Source organism: Odocoileus virginianus, chromosome 1 (genome assembly GCF_023699985.2).
Source record: "Odocoileus virginianus isolate 20LAN1187 ecotype Illinois chromosome 1, Ovbor_1.2, whole genome shotgun sequence".
NCBI classification, from domain to species: domain Eukaryota; kingdom Metazoa; phylum Chordata; class Mammalia; order Artiodactyla; family Cervidae; genus Odocoileus; species Odocoileus virginianus.
The window spans coordinates 104,015,081-104,040,458 of record NC_069674.1 but is presented as its reverse complement, the minus strand read 5'-3'; the positions used below and the strand labels follow the sequence as shown (position 1 = coordinate 104,040,458).

At 49.3% G+C, this 25,378-nt stretch overlaps 1 protein-coding gene across 2 annotated transcripts; it reads right to left on the bottom strand.

The window, feature by feature from the left end:
* Positions 1 to 339: 339 nt before the first annotated feature.
* UPP1 (uridine phosphorylase 1) lies at positions 340 to 24,893 on the bottom strand. Of its 2 annotated transcripts, XM_020899895.2 has the most exons (8): positions 24,713 to 24,893; positions 13,204 to 13,268; positions 6,602 to 6,716; positions 5,291 to 5,449; positions 4,203 to 4,317; positions 1,493 to 1,702; positions 1,152 to 1,298; positions 340 to 540 (listed from the first exon to the last, which is right to left on the bottom strand). In XM_020899895.2, the coding sequence occupies exons 1-8, from the start codon at positions 24,854 to 24,856 to the stop codon at positions 407 to 409; spliced, it is 1,089 nt and encodes a 362-aa protein (XP_020755554.2). In that variant the 5' UTR covers positions 24,857 to 24,893; the 3' UTR covers positions 340 to 406. The 2 variants fall into 2 exon arrangements, with proteins under 2 accessions (XP_020755554.2, XP_070327957.1); XM_070471856.1 differs by lacking the exon at positions 24,713 to 24,893 and having other exon boundaries at positions 13,199 to 13,268.
* Positions 24,894 to 25,378: the final 485 nt, after the last annotated feature.

The window sequence follows — 25,378 nt, the reverse complement described above, 5'->3', positions numbered from 1 at the left end:
GTTAGATCCCCGATCCGGGAAGATCCCACTTGCCTGGCAGCAGCTAAGCCCCTACATTACAACCACTGAGCCTATGCTCCAGAGCCTGTGCGCCACAAGTCGTGAAGCCTGCATGCCCCAAGGCCCATGCTCCACAAGACAACCCACCACAGTGAGAGGCCCCCACTCACAACTTAGCAAAGCCCACGCAGCAATCAAGACCCAGAACAGCCAAAAACTAAACTAAAAATAAATATATATTTTTAAATCTGCGTAGCTAAGGCAGGATTTTCTTTGCCTCTGACCTGAAATCAGTTCCCTAGATTCTTGTATAAAGGATCCAGGAAGTCACACAGAGGAGACTGTGGCAATGATTTTATTTGCAGGAACCACAAATGCCCTCTAGATAGATGTTGGCATGTCAGGCCTACATCAGGCGCTTCTTGATGAACTGGCCTACTAGCCGCTGGGGCCGCTGCTGGTACTCGGCCAGCACCTCGTGGGGGCTGCTGATCTGGTCTCCTTCCAGGCGGTTGAGGAGGGTGACGCACACCACGGCCGCTGCAGGGAGCAAACGCCAGGTCAGCACAAACTGCGGGATTTCTAGCTTAATTCCGGGAGACCAGCCTCCACTTCTCCTGAGAAGGTGTGGGATGCACAGCATCCTGTCCTATTGTCTTATGCTCTGGCTGCCTTTGCGTCCCAAAGAGATTCCCTCAGCAAAAACCCCAGGACCAGCTTGGTTCCCTGTATTGCCTTGAAAGGCAAGGTGATGTGACAACGGGGACGGCGGGATTTCAGGAAGGCAGAGCTGGACCCGGAGGGGTGAGGCCAGGAACTGCAATGGGTTAACTGCAACTCAGAAATCCGAGGAGCTCCGAAGGCCAGATTCACTGTACAGTTGGCAGTGAAGGCCGCCCTGAGCTGAGGGGGGAGCTTTCTCATCTTTCTGGTCCCTCAGTGGCACTGGAGTCCCAGCAGAGACACTGCGGATCCTGTTTTGAAGCGTGTGTCAATCTGAAGAGCACAGAGGTGCGCTATGCTCTGGGTCCAGAGGCATGCCTTGGGGGACAGGGTGGGCGGGTAGTTCCGGGAGGACCTGGGTGGGAACAGGGGAGAAGCGGGGGCTTCAGCAGGGTGGGGGTGGGGGGATGGCGGCCTAGGTATCTCACCTCGGAGGCCGCAGGCGTTGCACATGGCGGCGAAGACGGTCGCCTCCATCTCGATGTTGCGGATGCCAGCCGCGTAGGCTGCCTGCAGGTACTCCTGCTTATCCTTTGCGGTGTAGGAGCAGAGCGCCCCGTCCAGGCGGCCTTGCCCTGGAAAAGCGTGGAGCACTCGGCACGGGCATGCAGTAAAAACCTACTGCACGCCCACCCCATTCCCCAGGCATGGAGATGGTTTCGAGCCCGACCAGCCTGCTTGCCCTCCAGCATCCGGCCTGTGTGGAAATCATAAGAAGCAAGCTCACGACGGCGGCAGACCCCCAGCAGGAGACCAGCGCGCCCCTTACCCTCGTAGAAGTCCAAGGTGCACATCGTGTTGCCCACGACTGTGGGGAACTCGCCCAGGTCCTCGGAGCAGCGCAGCAGCTCCTGCACCAGCTGCTCGTCCAGGTCCGTGGTCCGGACCTCTCGCTTCCCCAGGACAATCTGCTCAAACTCCGGCTTAAAGCATGGGTCCACTGCCTGCCGGGTGATGACCACCGAGCCGGGCTCCAGACCTGAAGGAAGGAAGAAGCAGTTGTCTCGCCGCCTGAGGGGGCGGCAGGGGTTGGGAAGGGAAGGGCCTGTTCCCTGCACAGGAACGCTGAAAGGTCAGTCAGGCCCTAAAAAGAAATCGGTAAGGATCCCTTTTCTACACCAGATTTATTTTTCCTGATGGTAAAAGAAACGAATGGGTAGACGCTACAGAAAATAGGGAAAAGTACAAAATAATAAAGTGAAACTGACCATGCATCTGCACCGCACTGAACAGCATTTTAACAGTTGCTGCTGGGACTATCTGGGGCTTTCTTTACCAGAAGGTGTTCAGCTGGTCCCTGTTCTGTACTTTTTTAAAAGTATTTAAGGTTCTGAGTTAAACAAAAGTAGCCAAGAATAGTGTAAGGAATTTCCGGGCTCCCCAAAACTGGCTCCTGTGGTCACCAGCCCCTGATGCCCTGGCTTCCCTCCAGGAGTGACCCCGGGTGAGGCTCTGCTTTCTGTGGGCGTTTCCACATTTGTACTGACATAATTCTGCTCCTTGGTCTTTGGACTTTTAATAACTTTGCTTGAGATTTGACCATTAGCATTTCTCACCACTTCTTGCTTTAATGGGATATTGGTTTTCCTAGACATTTAGGAGGAAGAAGCCATGAGAGGTGTTCCGGGGCTCCCCGCCCCCACCCCCTATATCAGCTGCTTTCATGAAACATTAAAAAATATGACCAACCCTCAGGCTCTGGCTCTGCTCACCCCCTGTGTGTCCACCTAGACTCTCCTTGCTGCTTCAACACAGACACCCCTCAAGTGTCTCCCCTCCCCAAGTGTGGGCCTGGAGAACCCTCAGACAGCAGCTTTCAGGAACTCACGGAGCCCAGGACATTCCAGCCACTCAGGCCTCAAACTGTCCTCCTCCAGGGTCAGCTGCTCTTCCTCATACAGACCCTGCACTTTCTCAGGATACCTGTTGGCTATTCCAGAATTCTCTTCTCACATCCATCAGGAACCGCAGCGCTTCTCTTGCTTCCTCCTGAGTGGGGGCCCGTGCCACCCACCCACTCTTTCCTATTTTGGGATTTGGGGGGATGCCATGTCACACTTTGCTGTTGAGGATTTGGGGTCCAGCTCTTTAGTTGATTTATCCAATTCTATGGAGCAATTTTGGGAGACTCAAAACCCACCCTTGGAGAAGGCAATGGCACTCCACTCCAGTACTCTTGCCTGGAAAATCCCATGGACAGAGGAGCCTGGTGGGCTGCAGTCCATGGGGTCGCTTAGAGCTGGACACGACTGAGTGACTTCACTTTCACTTTTCACTTTCATGCACTGGAGATGGAAATGGCAACACACTCCAGTGTTCTTGCCTGGAGAATCCCAGGGACAGAGGAGCCTGGTGGGCTGCCGTCTATGGGGTCGCACAGAGTCAGACACGACTGAAGCGACTTAGCAGCAGCAGCAGCAGCAAAACCCACCCTGCTCCCTCCAGAATTCATTCTCTGGTTACTGATTTTAAAATCCCTGCAGAGCAAGAACTCAGGAAAGGTTTGCTGGAGCTTCTGGCGACACTGGTGCCACATGCATGAAGGAGAGCCTGTGCATTGGAAGGTATCACAGGTAAGTGGGCAGGGCCCTCCCTAGTCATTGGGGTGTTTTCTGAGAACCCCATTAAACTTTGAATGACAGTCTGCAAACACGGATGCTACCTATCAATCTGTCTATACAGTGAAAGGAAAATGAGACTATATATCAAGAAGATTTAGGGCCTACAGAAGTCCCCGTTTATAGCAGGAAAACCTAAAATTTCAAATTATCATAAATCCAGGGGAGGTCAGGCCTAGACGGTCAGAAACAAATGCAGAGGCCAGGCCTCCTTCCAGCAGCTCCCAGCTCCTTGATGGGATTGAGAATTGTCAGAACCCATTTTTCAGCAGAAAAACCTGCCCTGAGTTGGGACATCTGAAAGCAGGACAACTCACATAAAACAAGTTTGTTTCAACGACTTTGGCTTAAAACTCAACATAATTTTTAGCGTTCTGTGATGTTAAAACAAAAAAATTATGATGAGCACTGAGGGCTTTTAGGCAATTTAAGAACATTTATCTTAATTTTGTTTTCCTTCTCTTTCTTCCCCCTTTGAGTTTCCCGTAGGTTTTCTCATAAGATACTTCACATCCTAACAAGAATAGGGAGTGAGCGAAGTGAAGGAGAAAGGCAGAGAAATGAGGAAGCAGAAAGAAAAAAAAGAGAGAATCAAGCAAACAAGAAGGCATGAGTGTGTAACCCGAAAAGGACGGGTTTTCACATGCGAGTGGCCTGGAATCTTTCTGCAGCTATTTCTGGGGTGTGGGTTGGGAGAAGTAGCTGGACCAAAAAAAACAGATAAATAACAAAGCCAACTTGTTTTCACACCTGCTGCTGCTGCTGCTGAGCTACCCTGGGCACAGCCCAGGTCGGAGCTCTGGGTCCCCTCGATGCCCCCCTCGCCCCCAGCAAGGGCCGGGTCGCGCTCCGCACACTGACCTATCCCACCAGAAGTGCCGATGCGGATGAGGGTGACGCCGGAGCAGCGAGCGTGGTAGAGCAGCTTGATGAGCTCATGCAGCAAGATAGCGATGGAGGGGACGCCCATCCCGTGCTAGAACCAGGGAGAAACACGCGCGTCACGCTCGGGCGGAGTCTGTGTGCACTCGGTCCTGCGTTGCTAAGTGAGGGTGAAGAAGGTGAACTTCAAACGTAGTTACAAACTGTGACTACGTGGGGAAGGTTTGCATGATGCTGTTGAACGGATGACCCCGTTTGATGCACACAGCCGGTAGAACGGATCTCAGCTGAGGACCAGGGGCCTGCGGTTGCCAGGTAACGAGCAGCCCCTCCGGCCTGGGAAGGCCTGCACACATTTTCCTCTTTTCCCACGTGCTCTGCCGCAGCCATCCTCAGTGACCGGCATGTGGCTCCGCCCTGTGAAGGCTGCGGCCTCTCCACCCCAACCCTCCCCTTCTTCAGAGGCCTGCTGGAGTCACGTCCACCCGGAGCTGATCCTAGGCGGAGCAGTCCTGGGAGGATGTTTGTCATGGAGCCTGGCATGTGGGAGGCGCTTCCATGGATCATTAGTATCCAGATCTGGACATGTCTTGATTCCCAGGTGTGTGCTGTGTGGTTGAAGCTGCCAAACATCTCGGCTACTCAGAGCCGGGGCACCCTCTCTCTGGGCAGCCTTACTCTATGGCAGCACTTGCTTAATGCTCCCGCCTACAAAGGAAACCAGAAGTGGGAAGCGAGAAACACCAGAGATTTAGGTTCACTCACTGCTGAATCACACGTGTAAGTCCCAGTGAGGTGGCCAGGGCGGGGGCCCCCTGGTACTGGTCCTGGCTCTCCTCGGAGGCCGGTTCTAGGCAGGTCCTCCTGGTTCCCAACCTGGGTCCCCACTGTGTGCACACGGCTGGGTGGGTGTGCACCTGTGTTTCCATGTGTGTACCGGCCCGTCCTGAAGATGGGCCCCAGCTCCAGGCTCCCCGCACCCCTGTCCCCTCTGCCGGGCTGTGTGCAGGGCGGGCGGGGAGCCTGCAGAGCGGGGGGCCCAGCCCCCCACCAGCGCAGGTACTCACGCTGACGGACAGCACTGGCCCCACTTTGAACATGGCATAGCGGTCGGTGCCCTCACAGATGTTGGGATAGTCAGCACCTGGGGGGGCGAAGCCCAGCTCCACGGCCACGTACTTGATGAAGGCCTTCATCCGGGAAGGGCTTCCTCCCATACACACAAACTGCAGACAGAAAACAGAGCCCCATCAGCAGAGCATGGGTCCTCAAAGTGGGACCCCCACTGGAGCAGCATCTTCTGGAACTTGCTAGAAGTGCAGGTCCCTTCCCCGGCCTCCCCCCGGACCTGCTGTGTAAATTTGTGTGCTATGGAGGCCCCCTGGCGATTCCAGCAGTCCTTCAAATTTAAGAAGCACTGGTTCAGGGACTCAGCTCAGTGCTATTGGACTCAACAGTGTGAAGCAGTCAGCTGCACAAAATGCAGGACCGCCTCGCCCTCCCTGGGCGGATAAAATCCAGGCTCCATGCCAGCCGGGGTCCATCCATCTGTGTGGGCGACATCTCGCTCCACTGGAGGGAGCCTGGGTTCAGAATAAGGTGGGGCAGGATCCTCGATGTGCAAGCAGCCTATTCATAAAATGGACTTCTACCGCTCTTTCACCTGCCGGCAGAGAACCCAATGGCCAATTCGAGAAAGAGTCAGGGGTCAGTGGGGGCTTGGGCAGTTGTAGCTGTGGACGGAGCAGGTAAATCTCAGAGACACAGAACCTGCAGTCTGCAAAGTGCGAAACATGAAAGCTTACAGGAGAAAAACAAGTAAATAAGTCACTCTTAGGGGCTCAATGATTGAAGAATTATTAGTCTCTAAACATAAAAAAGAAAACTTCTACAGCCTAGGAAAAAAATTATAGGTTAGATTTAAGGGAAGAATGAAAATGGAAAATTGTCCCTCAGTTTGAAACAAACAGCATCATGAAAGAACCAGGCAGCCAGTGGGACATAACCTGGTCATGACCTTATGATCCCATGAGGCCGCCCTGAATCTAGGGTCAGCGGCCTGTTTCAGTTTAGAATTCTAAACGTTAGTCCACTTTAAAAGTTCTCTGTGAGGACAATTCTGGACCCAGGCACTCAAGGCTCAGGACGAGGGGAGCCCGGAAGCTGCATTCAGCAAGTAAGTCATTGAAGGAACCAGCTCAACAAATCAACGTACATCTTAAATGACAGACAGCAGACACGGTGACTGCTCCTCCTTGCTATCCCTCAGTCCCCGGGAAAATACTCAGTATCTGCTCTTTTCTAGTCTCTCAATGAAGCATTAAGAATATTAGTGATCTTAGGACAAATTCCAAAATTAAAAGCCCTGAGCATTTTACCTTCACGTCTCCAAACATAGCTGGGAAATCGTGCGTGCTGGTGCTGAGGCCGAGGTGGTAGAGGACGTCTTCCTTCATTGCAGCTACATGGGGGTTGCAAAGCTGTACCAAGTCACTGTCCCAAAACAGGAAAGGAGGCAGTTTATAGAACCAGCGTCCAGTGGCCAACTGGACCACTGAGGCGCTCTGTGCCAGCGAGGCACGACAGCCCCAACCTACAGAGGCTTCTGCTCCATCTCAGTTCCCCCCACTCCTTCCCTTCACCCCCTCTTCATTTCCAGGGCTGGTCTTGGAGGATGATCAGATAGAACTCACAAGAGCATCGAACTCACAAGAGCACCGAATGGTACAGATCAAAATGCCAATTCACTCCATATAGCGTGTAGCCAGTTGCTACCAAACTCAAGCTCACTCAACATATAAACGTGGCTTTGTGGTAAAAATGATACTCTTATCACAGGAAATATGCATGGAAATGGCCTATAATCCTCCCACTCAGAGATGGCTTTTCCAATCTGATGCCTTTCCTTTTCATTTCCTTGTCATTAGCCAGCACTTAGCTGGTACAATATCCAAAGAGAGTGATGAGAAAAGACATCTTTTCATTTTGTTTTTTTCTCTGCAGCTGCTTGAAACTTTGTCTGGTTCACATTATATTTCTCTTGGATGGTACACTGCTAGCTGGCAGTAGGGATCAGCAAACATTTCCCACAAAAGACCACATGGTAAATACTTTTTCCCTTGAAGGTCATATGGGTTCCATCACCTCTTCTCCACCCTGCTATTGTCACATCAAAGTGGCCACAGACAACATGCAAATGGGTATGGATGTGTTCCAATAAAACTTTATTTTTAAACATGATGCCCAGGTCTACGTTGCATCTGCAGCCTTAGATACTGCTCCTTCTATACCTGTGCCTTCCAGATCCCAAACATAAGTCTGCTGCCCAGTGCCAGGGGCAAAGAGAGAGGCAGCACGGGGCCCCAGTTCACAGCAATTAGGACCTTCTATTTCTTCCTTCTGAGCCAGACTTTCTGCTCAGAACCCACTGATCACATTTCCTTCTCAATCTAACTGTGAGAAGAAACCAGGCAGGGAAGGTCTAAGCATCCTGGGACTTGTAAACACCACAGTGTAGCTGACCCAGGCCACGCGCACGCTCTCTGCTGGCTCTAGCCCAGGTTCTCCTGGCATCCATTGGTCCTCGCAGACGCCCAGCCTCCAGACCAAAGACACTTGCTCCTCTGCCTTCTGCATCTCATCACTTCTTCCTTTCCCCTCTCACATTTCCCTCCTGTTTCCCTAGAATGGCATCCAAATTAATTCACAGCCCAACAGTGTCGAGAAGCAATACTAAAAGAGGCAAATATTTTTCTGTAATGCAAATGCATTATTTTTTGTGTTAAGACATGTCAATAAAAATTATTATCAAGTGAAAAAAATTAAAAAAATTTTTTAAAGATGTGAACTAAATATTAAAGAGAGACAGGTCTTTTTCTAAAGGGGAGGTGCTGATGGCTGGCTCACAGAATGGCCCTGGGGCAGAGATGGGAGTCTTACTCAGGACAGGTCACCTGCCCAAGCCACAGTCTGTGCTGGACCCCAACCAGTTTCAGCCAAGCCCACTCTCCTGGGGCAGGGGGTCTCTTTCCAGGGGACCAAATCCAGCTGGGACAGATCCCAAGCTTTCCCTGAATGCCTGCTGAATCTCCAGGCCAAGCTGAAATTCTGAAGTCACAACACAACCACAGCATCTGAAGCTCCTTTAAAGATAATTGTTTTACTATTATTATGGTTCTTGGTCTCCTTCAGGATGTTCACAAGGCAGACTACAAACAGAAGCGTTACCAGGCAAGCATCGGAACTGACAAAATAGGATGTGACGAAACAACTTTGTCACTTATTTCAAAATACAAAAGCTTTCTTTCCTCTTTCATTCCAGGAAGAGGAGAAGGAAATAGGGTGTAACTCTGGAGACCAGCAAGGATTTAAAAATATGTAAATTAGACACATCATAATAGCAGACAGAACCAGCTCAGACTTTCTTTTGTTACTGAGGTATAATTGACTTGCAGTGTTGTAATAGCGTCAGGTCTACCACAGTGATTCAGTTTTTTTTTAAGGGCTTTAAAATAACAAGTAAAAGACATATTACTTGGAAACTCTTCCTCTAGTCTACACACAATTTCAAACTTGACTTTATCTTCCTTTATTCTGACACTTTATTTGCTTAACAAATATTCATCGAGCACCTACTCAGTAAAAGAAATGGGTGAGATGCAAAAGGAATGAAACTTGACTTCTGATTCCAGGAGTTTATCAGCAGGGAGGGAAAAACATGGCTATTGGTCAAACTGGCCCAGATGTCTTGGGTCGCATGCTCAAGGGACTGGCAGAGACTCCATGCTCCCCAGTGCAGAGGGCCCAGGTTTCCATCCCTAGTCAGGTAATGAGATCCTGCATGCGCCAACTAAGACAGATCTCACATGCTGCAACTAAGACAGCACAGCCAAATAAATAAAAATAAACATTTTCTACAAAAGGGACTGGCAGATGAGGAAGGGAGCCTGAAACCAAAGAGGGGGCGGTCACTGCCGTGTGTGCACCTCACCTGGTGCCCAGGTCCCCTTCACAGCCTCTATTTCACACTATCCCCACTCCATCAGCCCCCAGGGTCCTCAGCTTGGGGGCAGAGATCAGGGAGAGGACGGTGGGGACAGGGTGTGTTTGGCTGTCGATGATTGGAAGCACTAGGGATCCTACTATTTCAATTAAACTTATCTCTGCAAGAGCCATTCCCGGGGCAGCCCCCAAAATTGCAAATGGGCCAAAGACTCTGCGGGGAAGGAAGGAAAGGGTAGGTATCCATGTGGGATTAGGACGTGAGCAGGTGACCGACACGTGTGGGGCTCCAGAGAACCTCCTGAGGAACCTCCCAGAGGAGAACCAAGGAGCCCTTCTTAGGAAAAAGGAATCCCGAGAAAAGAGTGTATGTATGGTGAGGTAGGACTGAATTGAATTAAATATATTTTGTTACTAGGAGTAATTGATACAAAACTGAAGCTTGGTTTTCTCTCTGTGTTGAGAATAAGGTTTTCTTGGAGGGACATTCCTGGTGGTCCAGTGGCTAAGACTCTGTGTTCCCAGTGTAGGGGGTCCAGGTTTAATCACTGGTCAGGGAACTAGCTCCCACATGCCACAACTAAGATAAAATGCAGTCAAATAAATGAAAAATGAATAAGTACTTTTTTTAATGTTTAAAAAAATAAAGTTTTCTTGGAATATCGAGCCGTTTTTCCTACTGGATTGTGCATCTTTGCCTTTTAAGTGAGCTGTATTTGCTTTTGAAAGATTGTATTCTCACTTTGGTTAAGTGAATTAAGTATTGTTCCACAGCGACCTAAGGTCCTATTTAACCAAGTGTTTTAAAACTTTTTCACTATTTTGACAGACTTCCCAAATTCTCCCTGAAGTTGACTTTGGGATTCTTCAGAAAGGACCCCTGAAGCACCTTAGGGAGAGTAAAATTAAACTCACTAGGCTTATTTGGTATGCTAAATTACATGGGAAGCATTGTCATGGTAAATATTCTTAGGTTACATTGTGTGGGTTAACTATTACTAATATACATATTCTAGAAATTATATGCCACTCCTTAGAATCTGGTACATCCTGATAATATTTACAATCATAATTCTAGTTATTATGTTAAAATTTTGTATGTCACAGAAATAGACAAGTTTCTTTGCCAAATACAATGTAATCAGATCTTTAACCTTGCCTTTTTAAGTCGTTTGTCATTTATTGACTGCTTCATCTTCAAAAAGATTCCACAGAAAGGACTTTTTGGTAATCTTCTGGTGGTTAGTCCAGTGGTTAGGACTTGGCACTTTCACCACCAGGCACTTTTCACCATCAATTCCTGGTCGGTGGTTTTTGTTTTTTTGTTTTTGTTTTTGATTGGGGGAGTTGCTTATTTTGTTTTTCACCTTGCTAAGCAGCTTATGGGACCCTAGTTTCCCAACCAGGGATTAAACACACGAACCCCTTCATTGGAGGCTCAGAGTCCTAACACTGGACCTGTTTTCCAGACATAAGGAAACTCTTCCCCTTAAGCTAATTATGACTTACAGAGATTTTGTAAATTACACATTAGTAAGTAGAACTAAGATAGTTATCTTTTCTTTCTACCTGATTTCTCCAGAAATTGGAAACTCTTGCCTTCTCATCAGCTTTATCAGGTAATAAAATTATTATCTAATGATTATTCATTGAGGTCGTATTTACTGCCTAAGATGCATTTCTCAGATGACTCCTTGTTGCTATGCTACGTTATTGTACAGTTTGTTTCTGAAGCTTATGAAAGTGATCTATCTTTGAATGAAGACCACATGCGCCATGGCCTGTAACCAGGGGGTTATGCACATGGGAATGACATCGGATAAAGGACTTTCAGAAGGGACTCTGTTAGGCCTCCTTAGACTTCGATTAAGGTTAATACTGCCAGACCAGGACATGAAAATTATGATATCTGAAGTAGATAGCTGACCCAAGATGCCAGACCAGGCCTGTAAGCTAATTACTTTAATAATTGCTCACACTTTTGCTTATAAACCAGGAGTATTTCTTCCTTGGGCTCAGTCATTTTTAAGTTTCAAAAGTCAAACTAATTGCTGAGTTTGTGGCCAATTACCTCTGTCCAGGACTCCTAGGTTAACTTGGTGGGTTTCTCCTCCCTTACTAGATGGCCTTTAGGTCTAAAAGTATTGAAATCATACAAAGTCTGTTCTCCTGTTACTGTGGAATTATGTTAGAAATTAGTATCAAAAGATATTTGAAAATAACCCACATTTTCACGTGCAGTGTGACATTTACTGACAGAGATCTTTGACTTAGCCATTGGAAGTCCCAGTAAATGTGGAGACTAAAGAAACACAGAGGCTGATTGCAGAGAAGAACGCATTTAATGAGAAATTAATAGCAAAGATACTTTAAAAAACCCCATGTATTTGGAAATAAAATGTCCATTTCAAATGATGTGTGTATCTAAGAAACCATAGAGAGGAAAATTAGAAAATATTTGTAACAGAATAAAAATGAAAAGAGAATTTACCAGAATTTGTTGCAAGCAGCTCAATGCAACTGAACACATGAATCTTGACTAAGGTATGAAAACAATGAACACTAGCATAGAATTTTGTCAGATTTAAACAAAATCTCTACTTCAGTTAATAATACTGTATAACATGTTTCCTGGATTTTTTTTTATAACATAGTATTTCTTTATATTCTCAAAATTGACTTAGAAGTTTCAAGCCTCATTTAAATTTTTTTTAAATCACCAAGGTAACAAACTTTCTAGACATTTAGCAGTAATACTGATGCCAAAATACCATAACTATATCAAAGTTTTGAGTGAATACATAAATTACAAATCTAGTATTCTATTCATACTAAGTCAAACAAATGGAATCAAAATGCCATGAACGTTTTAGCTATCATCTTCCCTCTTAATCTTGTGAGGGGTCATGAGAACCCACGACTCACTGCTCTGTGGATGTATATCTGGATTGTGTAAACTGTCAGTAATATGTCCTGTGTGTGTGCATGAGGCATGCTGTCTCTTCAGTCGTGAATCTTTGCGACCCTATGGACTGCAGCCTGCCAGGCTCCTCTGACCATGGGATTCTCCAGGCAAGAATACCAGAGAAGGTTGCCATGCCCTTCTCCAGGGGACCGCCCCGACTCAGACATCGAACCCCCGTTTCAGACATCTCCTGCATTGGCAGGTGGGTTCTTTACCACAACAAGCGCCACCTGAGAAGCCCCAGTAATACATCATTTGATGTTACTACACTTTGTCTCAAAACCTTTGACCTCTTCTGGGCAAAACAGTCCTCAGAGCTTTTTGAAAAACCATCTCCTGGGTTATAACTCTCAGGCTAACTGGAATACAATTTTCCATTTTTTTCTCAGATTGACTATTAACTTTTTTTCATCAATACCAGCAATGCAGTAATATACATAAAAGAGTGGCCATGTGAATCACACAGTGGATAATGAACAACTGCAAAGAAATAAGGAAAGTATTTGGAAGTCAGAACCAAGAAAGCTGGGAGGGCAGCAGGGACTGTGACTCAGAAAGTGTCCAAGAGGAGAAAGCGTCTTGTAAAGTAGGTGTTGGACTGCACTGAGCTGCCCCTTCCCCGAAATCCTATGTGCTGAGCCCCCCAGCAGCCTCTTTGGAGCGGCCTCTCAGAGCTGTCTGAGGTGCTGCCTCCCAAGCTGCAGCCCTCTTTTTGCCCCAATAAAACTTAGCTCACAAGAAAAAAGTTTCCAGGAGTAAGGAAACCCCCCTGGATACAGGTCTGAGCACTGGCATCCTTGGGGGACAAACACCCCAAGGCTACAAGCAGCTGCCCGCACGGGGTACCAGGCGTTCTCAGCCAGCTCAGCTGCCAGCCAACCCAGCGTTCAGTCCCCCAGATCCCGCTCAGGCTCAGACCCGAGAACCAAGGCGTCCACGCCTCAGCTCCTAGAACACTGTGGGCTCAAGGCCATCACCACCAGCCTAGGCCAGGCAGCACGCAGGTCACCTTACTTGTGATCTTCCGGCTTCTCCGTTTCAGCCACGGTGGAGGCCATTCCTTCAGCTGAGGCAGGACCCTAGGAGAAGACAGCAGAGTCTGTGAGAAGGTAATAGTGAGCATTTCAGGAGTTCATCTGAGGGCACAGCGATTGCAGTCAGTGGTCACCCAGGGAGCTGGGGAGCGACCTACGGAGAAGTGGGAGCGAAGCCAGTGTGTGGCTGATGGCTGCGGCAAGAGGCCCGCACGGCTGTGTGTGATGGTTGTTCATGCTCTTCTGAATTTGCAGCCTTGAGGCATTTATCGCTTAGATTTCAGTTTGCTGACACGGGCTGCCTCAGCATTAGAGCCACCACGGTCCAGTGGGCTACTTGTTCAATTATTTGAACACTAGTTAATCCTCCCGATAGGAACCACTGTCGCTCTGTCAGCAAGGCCACGTTAACCTGTGGAAGGCCAGAACCTTCGAGAGGAACCCTACATTTCTGCATCACATGCAGACACGTATATACAACCAGGAAGGCTGCTAATTTCAGAGAGGAGCTGGCGGAAATATACCCAAAGTCAGCGCGGGCTGGCATCTCATGCGATCCCCAGGGCAAGACAGCCCTGACCCAACGGACTATGCCAGGCTGCCTCACCCTTCTAGAATCTTAACTCTCCTCCAGCTCAGGGCAGGAAGGGAGCAAGCAAAGGCAGCAGCTCTCCAGAGCCTGCCACGGAGGGAAGGGAAGGAAATGGGGCAGGTATGGATCAACCCACCGCCCTGCTCCAACTCAGAGCTGGAAGGAGGGATGTCCAGGAGAGGTAACCAGTTATCTTACTGGAGCTGGGCAATCAGGCGGACGCTGCAGAGGACCTGTCAGAGGCGAACACGGTGAGTGAGCCACCCCCACCATCCCCAGGTCAGGCTCCCAACCTGGAACCCCACCAGCCACTTATCAGAAAACCAAACCCACCAAGTGAAAACCCAGAAGGCCTCCTTTTGGAGAAAAGGATCGACGGCTGCTGTTACACAGTTAAATATTGACCATTTTTAGAAAATGCTGAAGACCGAAGAGTTTTATCATAATTGGTTCTGGGGCACAGATTTTTCTGGAGAGTGGCCTGGACTTCCTCCTCCCTTAGCATTTATTTATAGGACACTTCTCAGGAAATGCCATCCTGTGCATGTATACGTGCTAAGTCACTTCAGTCATGTCTGACTCTTTGCAACCCTATGCACTGTAGCCCGCTAGGCTCCTCTGTCCTTGGAATTTTCCAGGCAATGCTGGAGCATGTTGCCGCGCCCTCCTGCGGAGGATCTTCCTGACCTAGGGATCGAATCTGTGTCTTCTGCATTGGCAGGCCGGTTCTTTACCACTGGTGCCACCTGGGAAGCCCAGCAGCCCGAGTCAACTGCAAATTACACTCAAGGTGGGCGGGGCAGGGGTGGTTGTTGAGAACCTCCCATCCATAGCCAGGTGACCACCCAGACTTGTGATGGGGGCGCAGGGCTCAGGGTGGGGGAAGGCGGACAGTCTTGCTGAACTGAGCCCCTAACCTGGGGTCTGACTGTCCCCAGGTAGCTCGTGTCAGAACTGAGTCCACCTAGAGGACTCCCTGCTTGATGGTGTGGGTGTGGGGAAAACAAATCAGAACTATACTCAGTGATCAAACTCTAAGGGCATAATTTGCCTTTACAGCATCCAGCAGGCAGACGGATGAAATGAGACGCAGGCAGCCGTTTCTGAAGAAGTCTGGCCTCCAGGAAATGCCACTCTTGTCACATGCCCTGCAGGCAGCAGCTGCTGCCCCTCTGGGATCCATCTCATTGTCTGTAGTAAGTGCAGACCTGTCTTCCGGAGCACCAGCCCACAGCCTTCCTTATTAGCCCTCAGTGTCCCCTGAGAGACGAAGTCTGGCCTAGGATCATGGAGAGTCAGTCCCCTCCGGTCTGCCGGCCCTTCCTCTGGGGGTGGTGTGGGGGAGGCGGGTACGGGAAAGAGGAAGGGTGAGAGGCGCCTTCCCACAGGGCCGCAGCTGAATCACCGAGTTCAGAGGGTACACCAGGGGGTCCTCAGGGAGAATCCATCCCTATTTTCCAGGAATTGAAACTTAGCCACAGAGGCGTCCTGTCTGGACTTGCTAGTGTTCCTCTCTAGCGCAGTTCTCTCCCTGCCTCTGAAGCAGAGAATCCATTTTCTCTGTCTCATCCTTGCCCTCTGCCACCCCCGACCTCAGCTCCTTCCTGAAGTGTGGTAGGCTTCTCCTTAGACTCACCCCTCCAAGCTGTGAGCTCCCCACCCCCAAGACAACTCCTGGGGCCAGGGCCTGGCCCTGCAGACAAGAAAGCTTTATTTAACCAGCTCTGTGCAGAGAAGATTACAGCCTTTGCAAAGTTCTTACTGGTAACTTCCTCACTAAATACCTTAAGATGTTCAGGTGGAGTGAGCATGCATGCACGTTTGCCTAAAGAATCCTGGTACAACCACCAGAGCCGTATTTCACTCTCAGAAGGAGCTGGGCGTGGAGGATAAATGATACGGCTACCCCCACCCACCCACTGAAAGGTCAAAGATGGGGAGGGGGTGAAGGAAGTCCTTCCCCTCTCAATTCACTTGCCCTCAGGCCAGCTGGAACAGACAGAATCCAAGACCCACACCGCTGTCCCGGGCAGACTGGTTGCTCACTCAGATTTACCCTTATTCTGCAGGCCACCAGCAAGGTGAGCACCCCACTTCTGTCAAAGGAGACGCTGCTGATTCTTAAGAATAACCAGTCAGGGAACCATGCAAAGGTGGAATTTCAGAAGGAATTTTCAAGTTAATAAAAATGTGTAGGGGACCTCCCCAGTGGTCCAGGAGCAAAGACTCAGAGCTCCCCATGTAGGGGCCCTGGTTGGAACTACATCCCACAGGCTGCAGCTAAGACCTGGTGCAGCCAAATAAATAAATCCTTTAATGTGTATGTGAAGCTGTGGGTAAAAAGATGTCACCAGCCACTGCTGTAAACAATGTTGCCTCCATCAAGTCCTCAGCCAAGGCAGCCATCCCCATATTGCACCCCAGGAAACTCAGGATGGAGAAAAACAAGACGTTGGCCCTAGGTGGTTAAGATGAACATCAGATGAATGGTTTCAAGGAGCCCAGCCTCTTACATCATCCTGTACATAGAAAAGCGCTGAGATCATTAGCTTGAGATGTCCGGTTTCTGTGATTGCCTGTAATCTTCTGATGTTCAACTTAAATGTCTGGTTTTTGTTTTGCTCTCAGCAGAACTCCTATATATCCTGGGTCTACTCTTACCTCTTTGGAGCATTCCCCACAGCTACCTGAAAGGCTGTTCCCTGAACTTAAGTCCTCAGTAAGGCCATCAGACAAAACTTAGTTCCCAACTTTTAAGTTATGTGTTGTTGGGTTTTTTTTGTCAAGAAAATGCATTATTTTTTCCAACCATCAAAGGAATCAGAAAATAGGTCCTTCACCATCGAGGCCAAAGTCTGGCCCCCTGAGGTTTAATGCAGATGAAGAGAGAGGGAGCTCTCCAAGGTCCACTGCAGTCGGTTCAACTCAGGTCACAACTTAAAGAGTATTGAAAGTGTAAGTCAGGCAGTCGTGTCTGACTCTTTGCAACTCAGGCTCCTCTGTCCATGGGATTCTCCAGACAAGAATACTGGAGTGGGTTGCCATTTCCTTCTCCAGGGGATCTTCCCCACCCAGGGATAGAGCCCGCATCTCCTGCATTGTAGGGAGATTTTTTTACCATCAGAGTCACCAGGGAAGCCTTGGGCAGCATAACTAGAGTCATCATTGGCAAGCTCATTCAGAGAATTTAGGGAACATTTTTGCCAACTGCTTTTTCATTTGCTTTACTGAATTAATGCTATCATGCACCTGTTTCCTCCAACAGACAATACGCTTCTGTATTTCCTAAGACACACCCTTGACGTTGTACAGGTGAGTTTCAGCCTGGGCATCACCCCAGGTGAATACTTGTGTAGCAACCACTTCATTTCCTCCGTGGCGGAGAAAAGCTAACTTGCACAAACCCCAGCACTGAATCAGCACCACAGTGCCGTCCACCCACAAGAGGTGCCATCGGCCCTGCCCGCCCCTGTCCACCCAGTAGAGCTGTGGCCGCAGCGGCAACGTCAGGGGGGTTCAGGCGCTTGCCTCATACTTTTACTTCACCTTTTTAGTAACTCAGAAGCAAAAGGCAAGGGAGGAAGTGAAAGATACACCCATGTGAATGCAGAGTTCCAGAGAGGAGAGATAAGAAGCTCTTAAGTGAACAATGCAAAGTAGAGGAAAACAATAGAAAGACTACAGATCTCAAGGAAATTGGAAATGCCAAGGGAAATTTCATGCAAAGATGAGCTCAATAAAGGATAGAAATCGCAAGGACCTAACAGAAGCAGAAAAGATTAATAAGAGGTAGCAAGTATACACAGAACAATACAAAAAAGGTTTTAATGACCCAGATAACCATGGTGGTATAGTCACTCACCTAGAGCCAGACATCCTGGTCAAATGGGCCTTAGGAAACATTACTATGAACAAAGCTAGTGGGGGTGATAGAATTCTAGACGAGCTATTTAAAATTCCATAAGATGATGCTGTTAAGGTTCGCACTGAATATGCCACCAAATTTGGAAAACCCAGCAGTGACCATGGGACTGGAAAATGTCCGCTTTCATCCCAAAGAAGGGCAAGGCCAAAGAAGGTTCACACCATCATACAATTATGTTCATTTCACATGCTAGCAAGGTAACAATCAAAATCCTTCGAGCTAGGCTTTAGCAGTGAATGGAGAACTTCCAGATGTACAAGATGGATTTAGAAATGGCAGAGGAACAGAGATCAAATTGCCAACATTCGTTGGGTCATAGAAAAAGCAAGAGAATTCCAGAAAAAACATCTACTTCTGCTTCACTCTCTATGCTAAATCCTGATTATTTTCTTGGGCTCCAAAATCACTGTGGACAGTGACTGCAGCCATGGAATTAAAAGATGCTTCCTTCTTGGAAGGAAAGCTATGACAAACCTAAACAGCATATTAAATAGCAGAGACATCACTTTGCTGACAAAAGTCCATATAGTCAAAGCTATGGTTTTTCCAGTAGTCATATACAAATGTGAGCTGAACCATAAAAAAGGCTGAATGAAAAAAAAAAAGGCTGAATGCCAAAGAATTGATGCTTCCCAACTGTGGTGTTGGAGAATATTCTTCAAAGTCCCTTGGATAGTAAAGAGATCAAGCAAGTCAATCCTAAACAAAATCAACCCTGAATATTCATTGGAAGGACTGATGATAAAGCTATAACTTTAATACTTTGGCCACCTGATTTGAAGAGCTGACTCATAGAAATGACCCTGATGCTGGGAAAAATTGAAGGCAAGAGGAGAAGGGGGGTGACAGAAGATGAGATAGTTAGATACCATCACCAACTAAATGAACATGAGCTTGAGCAAACTCTGGGAGATGGTGAAACACAGGGAAGTCTGGTATGCCGCAACCCGTGGGGTCACAGAGTTGGACATGACTTAGCAACTGAACAACTACAATGCCTTTCTACTTATCTGTAAGATAGCAGAAGGTGCTAAGAATTGCACTCATTAGTCATTCAAGTAAAATCACCAACAGGTGTACCTGTTAAGGTTAGTATCAGCACGTGTTGTAGTGTGTGTGATCTGTAGAGAGAGGACAAGATGCAGGACTCTGAGTCCAGTGTAGTAAACATGTGTGAACGTGAACTCCAATGCCTGTTGGCCTAGGGAGAACCAGGTAAAGATACAGACTTTTCTAGTTCGACGTGAGGAATGAGTCGTTTCTTACCCGGATTCCTAGGAACAGCCAGGAAAAGATCAGCAGAGAGGACAGGACAAACTATTTACAGCGAGGAGACATGAAACCCCATGAGATATGTGGAGGATTCAGGGACAAGCAGCTGAGCCGGCTCAGGGTGGAGAGGGGTGACTTGGGCGCTGGTCAGGGGCTAGGCGCAAGGGCAGCCAGGTGTCAGCACCAACAACGTGACCCCATCCTGGAGGTGACTGGGGGCTCTGAAATCTTGGATGCAGTGAATGACAGTCAGAGGCTTTCATAGTAAAGCCACACAAAGGGCTCCAGAATAAGCCATTGTTACCTAACAACTATTCTGAGCTCAAGACTTTGAGGTCCTGAAAGCCCTTACAGGCCTGAACCTTGGGACTTCCAAACATGTCAGTACCCCTCCTAGCAAAAAACTAACCTCCTCTTCTCTGAAAAAAACCCAAACAGATACTGTCCTATCTTATTGCTTGTCTCTCTCAAGTGACCACAGATCTCTCCAAAGTCCTCGGTGTTTGCATAAGTGCCCTTTCTGCCCCACCCTCTTCTAAGAAGGCATTTTCTCTCCCAGGTGCCTCTCTCCCTCTCCCCACTTCCATTAAGATGATATATAAGCCCTAGATTCTAACCATCTCCTAAGATTGCATTTTTCTCTGCATTCTCCCGTACACATATAAATTCAAATCTGTCCTCTTGCTAATCTGTCTTTTTAATTTGCAGTCTCCAAGAATAGAATCATTGCCTAAAGAAGGGCAATGCCAAAGAATGTTCAAACTACCTTACAATTGTGCTCATCTCATGTGCTAGCAAAGTAATGCTCAAAATCCTTCAAGCTAGGCTTCAGCAGTACATGAACTGAGAACTTCCAAATCCACCAGGTGGGATTAGAAAAGGCAGAGGAAACAGAGATCAAATTGCCAACATTTGCTGGGTCATAGAAAAAGCAAGAGAATTACAGAAAAACATCTACTTCTGCTTCACTCACTATGCTAAAGCCTTTGACTGTGTGGATCACAACAAACTGTGGAAAATTCTCAAGAGATGGGAATACCAGACCACCTTACCTGTCTCTCAGAAACCTGTATGCAACTCAAGAAGCAATGGTTAGAACCAGACATGCAACAACAGACTGGTTCAAACTTGGGAAAGGAGTACATCAAAGCTGTATATTGTCACCCTGCTTATTTAACTTCTATGCAGAAGACATAGCAACTGAACAACAACAAGAATAGAATCTAAGCAGGTAGTTTTTCTTCCCCAACATGTGATCCCTGCACAGAGGGTGAGTAGAGATGCAATCACAACAGGAAAGTTTGGTGCATCCTGGATCCAGGAGGTGAATCCTAAGGGATGGAAGGTGGTATTCAGATGAGGCTGTAAGGGATTCCTGTGTCCAGTGAATTTACAGGGAAGGAAGGCCACATGATGTACCAACCTGAATGATTCATTAGAGGCACCGGCTTCCCACACAAGATGCCCATAGGCATCACACAAGGTGGAAGTGCTTGCGGAAATGGGGCAGGTAGGAATTCGGGGTCAGTTCCTGGAGAAGCATTGACTTTCAACTCTATCACTCACAGGTCTAGTCTAACTGGGGTCAGCAGGGGTCGGGGTGGCAGTATGGTCACTGGTCAGTGGTCCAGTCTGGTCAGCTAGTCCGGGGCTTCCAGAAGAGCTGATGGCTTTCCCACCGCGTGGCATTAGACCCTGCACCTGAGGATGGAGCTGTTCTGGAGTCAGTTTTAGGAAACATTTCTTCTAACATTGTCCCAAGGGCTGCAGGCGTTCTGAAGACGGCCCCTCTCACTTTCTAGGACCCTCTGTTCTCCCAACAGGAGGGTTCCACTAGATTCCAAGCCCAGAGGCTCTGCCTCCCAGAGAACTCAGAACCTGGGTCTGGGCTCGTAGGTCCCGAGGCTTCGCTGTGAGCACGAGGCTTCCCGATTGTTGTCTTAGTCCTGTCGACTCTTTGCCAACTGCTAGGGGACTCAATGGACCCAATGCCTGGGGTGCTGAACCTCTGAAAACACCAGGCGCTTTTGGTTAAAGCAGGAGTGTTTACTACTGGTAACAAGCAAAGAGACAGGGAGCTAACCCTCAAAGCACTGTCTCACCAGTAGCAGAATGAGATGTTCTAAGCCAAAGGTGCACACGTGTTCACAAAAGGGCACTGTGACCTTCCCTATAGAGTGGAGTCCTAGACGCCCTTGCCCAGTGGATAACACATTCCAGCATCCTGTGTATGTGCAAAACCAGCATCAATCTTGCCCAAAGTTTCGCATTAAGAGGCAAAGTCACTGTTGGGAGAAACAGACTGAAACTGTCCATGCTGGCCAGGCACCATAGTAACCACTTGCCAAGAGTTATTTTATGACAGGAGGTCCTGGTAAGGTTCAAAGAACAAGCCACCACCCACCAGAAGAATTCAGGAAAGGTCAAAGGAGACCCCACAACTCCTACCGACCTCCCAGAGTCCTTCTCGTTGGAATCCATCTTGGCTAAGCAATGCGTGCACCATTGATGCTTTTGAACTGTGGTGTTGGAGAAGACACTTAAAAGTCCCTTGGGCTGCAAGGAGATCCAACCAGTCCATCCTAAAGGAGATCAGTCCTGAATATTCATTGGAAGGACTGATGCTGAAGCTGAAACTCCAATATTTTGGCCAGCTGATGCAAAGAACTGACTGGTTGGAAAAGACCCTGATGCTGGGGGGGACTGGGGGAAGGAGGAGAAGGGGACCACAGAGGATGACATGGTTGCATGGCATCACCAACTCAATGGTCATGAGTTTGAGTAGACTCTGGGAGTTGGTGATGGACAGGGAGGCCTGGTGTGCTGCAGTCCGTGGGGTCACAAAAAGTCGGACAGGACTGAGTGACTGAACTGACTGGACTATACAGTCCACGGAATTCTCCAGGCCAGAATACTGGAGTGGGTAGCCTTTCCCTTTCTACAGGGGATCTTCCCAACCCAGGGATTGAACCCAGGTCTCCTGCATTGCAGGCAGATTCTTTATCAGCTGAGCCACAAGGGAAGCTCATAACCCAGAGACAAACGGACCCAATTACCAGGCAGCCTGTCGCCAGCTGTGACTGCTTTGAAATAATGCAAGAAGAAGGCGAGACCCTCATCACTTTGAGCCTTATCATCTACCCTAGACGACGAGACCCAGGCTATATAAAGTCTCTTGGTTCCCCTAGAAGTGAAGCATGGTACTTGTGCTAACCTGCTGTGTTCTCCTCCTTGCCCAGCAAATGGAATAAAGTCACTTCTATTTCCTCCAAACTGTCTCCATCTTTCTATTCAGCACTGGTGGACTGGGAGCCAAGAGCTGGGCAACATTTCCACATGAGATACAGGAGGCCATCACTCACCTTCTTGCCAACCATCAGTGAAGAGAAGGCAAAGGTTCTGAAATTCACACTCTAGTTCCTAACTGAGGCCAGTCCAGAAACTGTTTCAATTTCTCCATTGACTGTTGCTCTTCTGTGAGACAGGATATAACCTAGTTTGACCCCACCCCTTCTTTACAGGGGCTTCCCTCAGAGTTCAGTTGGTGAAGAATCTGCCTGCAATTCAGGAGAGCTGGGTTCTATTCCTGGGTAGGGAAGATCCTCTGGAGGAGGACATGGCAACCCACTCCAGTATTCTTGCCTGGAGAATCCCATGGACAGAGGGGCCCGGTGGGCCACAGTCCCTGGGGTCTCAAGAGTCAGACAGGACTGAGCGACTAAACCACCAGCAACACTTCCTTAACTGGGTCGTCACTCTAGCTGTGCTAGATCCAACTTGCAAAATTAAAAAGCCCTCCAGCTGGCAGCTGGTTTTGGTTTTCTTGTTTTGTATTTTTCTGTTTTACATTTTATATTGTTCTGTTTTATTTTAGTTTTAACCTATTTAATCCAATTCAGACAGGCGAATTACTTTGGGCATATAGATTAGTGTGTAAACATTTATTTTTTATTTTTCTTGAATGAACATATTTCAAAAGCAAATGTGTATGTGTATATGAGAGGAAAGAGGGAGGGAAGGACAGAAAGATGTTCAGGGTTTATCTTTAGGAAGAAGAAAAACTGAAAGTTTCACTTTCTTGTTATATATTTGTTCTGTTTTAAAAAAACAACAACAATGAATTTGTATTAATTTTATGACAATGAGAAAGTTCACTTGGACAAAAGCCAACGTAAAGAATAGCTACTTTGTCTCAACTAAAGTGCTACTTCAGTGCCTACCAGTGTTGAGAGTACTGGAATAAAAAATATAATTCATGTCTGATAAACCTGTTTGAATTAGTCTGCAGTCTTCAAGCAAATGTAGAAAGACAACTAAAAGGTCAGTTTGGCCTCTAAAAGGGGGGCGGGGGGGGTGGGAATCATGGAAAATTGGCCCAGAACTGGGAGAGGGGACCCTCTGCTTAGAGTCAGGCAGGCCGAATGAAGGGCAAGCAGTCCTGGGAGGGGTTGGCAGGGTGGGAAACCCACTGGACGTCGCTTCTTTCTATTCAGGGAAAATGCAAATCTTTAAAAAGCCAGGGTCACAGCCAATGAATGGAATCAAAGTTCTCTGACCCGGAAACACAGAAAGAAGGGGAAGATGTGCGAAGGGAGTCCAGGCTAGGCAGGGCACGGGGACGAAGAGGCAGCGGGGAGGACGGAAAACAGAGTTCAGAGCGCAGGATCACGACGCCTGGAGCCAGCCTTACAGGATATGGCTGCGTTCCAGCCTGGATTTCAGAGGGGGTTTCTCTGCAAGTCACCATCAGCGGGGAAATGCACAGGGCAGAGCTGACCTCTGGCGAGGAGAGCAAAGACGGCCAGGGCTGGGAAAGAGCGGGTAGGAGAAGGCTGCGGGCGGTGACTGACTTCCCGGACACGCCCAGACCCCAGAGCTGGAGAGGCGGCCCCACGTGCCCGTCTAAAAGCAACCTGCCGCTACAAGAGCTGCAAACAGACCCGCCCCGCGGTGCAAATCATGTTTGTGTCAGATACTTTAACTGTGAAGTTTCTCTTTTGATCTGCCGGACACCTTGACGCCAGTATTTTACGCTGTGACACTGTTGGCTCAACGCACACGCCCGAGTTCTTTTAAACTCTCCAGGTCTGGTAACAGTCCTTCTCCGAAACGTCATTTCCCCTCTCCCCTCCCGAGGAGAGGACGCTCCAGGTGTCCCAGGACCCATTTCGCTCGGTTTGGGCTGCGCATCTCATGCACCAGGTGGACTCAGCATCCTGGCGGAGCCCGGACACCCGAGCGGCGGAGGCAAGGATGAGCGCCCTCCCTCCAGCACATCCTCCCCGCACACCCTCCTGTCACGTTCTCCGCGCGCGCTCGCCCAGCACACCCTCCCGGATCATCCTCCCCGCACAGCCTCCTGTCACGTCCTCTCCGCGCGGTCTCCCGGCACATCCTCCCGAAGCATCCTCCCCGCGCACCCTCCTGTCACGTCCTCCGCGCGCGCTCTCTCAGCACACCCTCCTGGAACATCCTCCCCGCACTTCCTCTGCGCGCGCGCCCTCCCCGCACACCCTCCTGTCACTTCCTCCGCGCGCGGTCTCCCCGCACCTCCTCCCGGGGCATCCACCCCGCACACCCTCGGAGAACGTCCTCCCCGCGCTCGCTCCGCGCACTCGCCCCGCGTGCGCTCTCCCGGCACAGCGTACCCGCGCACCTTCCCCGCCGGTGGCCCCGCGTCCCCGCACCGAGTCGCCTCACCGGCAGGTTGATTCCCGAAAACTGGACTTCGGCCACGGAGGCTCCCCGCGCAGAGACTGCCCGAACTGTGCCAGGAGGTACTGGGGAGCTGGTAGAGTCAGGCCTCCCGGGGGTCCCCGCCCGCCGGCCCGCAGCTCCTCCCATCCTGGCTCCCCCGCCCACCCCCGTCGGGTTTCCTGCTGCGCAGCGGGCGACGGCGAGTGACCGGAGACCAACCGCTTACTCATTAAGTCACTCGTCCCGCCCACGACACCTCCCTGCGGCTTCTTCCTCTCCTGACAGCAAACTTGGGGGACAGAGGTGACCACCCGAGATCACCGCTCCGGCCGGAGCCAGGGTATCTGCGGGCACGCACCCCAAGTTGCAAGCGTGGGGCAGGCGGATTCTCTGGGGAAAGTGCCAGCGTTACCGGTGTGGACCTAGCGCTGGGCTGGGGATGAGAGTGGGCCCCACCAAAGGTGGTCCCCTGGTTCTCACTGGCCTCGGTTCATTCTGGGACCCGCCTGGTCCTAGTAGCGCCCGAGAGGGCGGGAGGAAATGACTCATTCAGAGGAACAAAACTGCCTCCAGGACTCCAGCCAGCGCCAGGGGTCCTGGCTGTCCTGTCACTAGGGGACCTGGGAGGCCCCCCGGGAACCCCCAGGCCTCTGGGGCGGTGGACGGCAG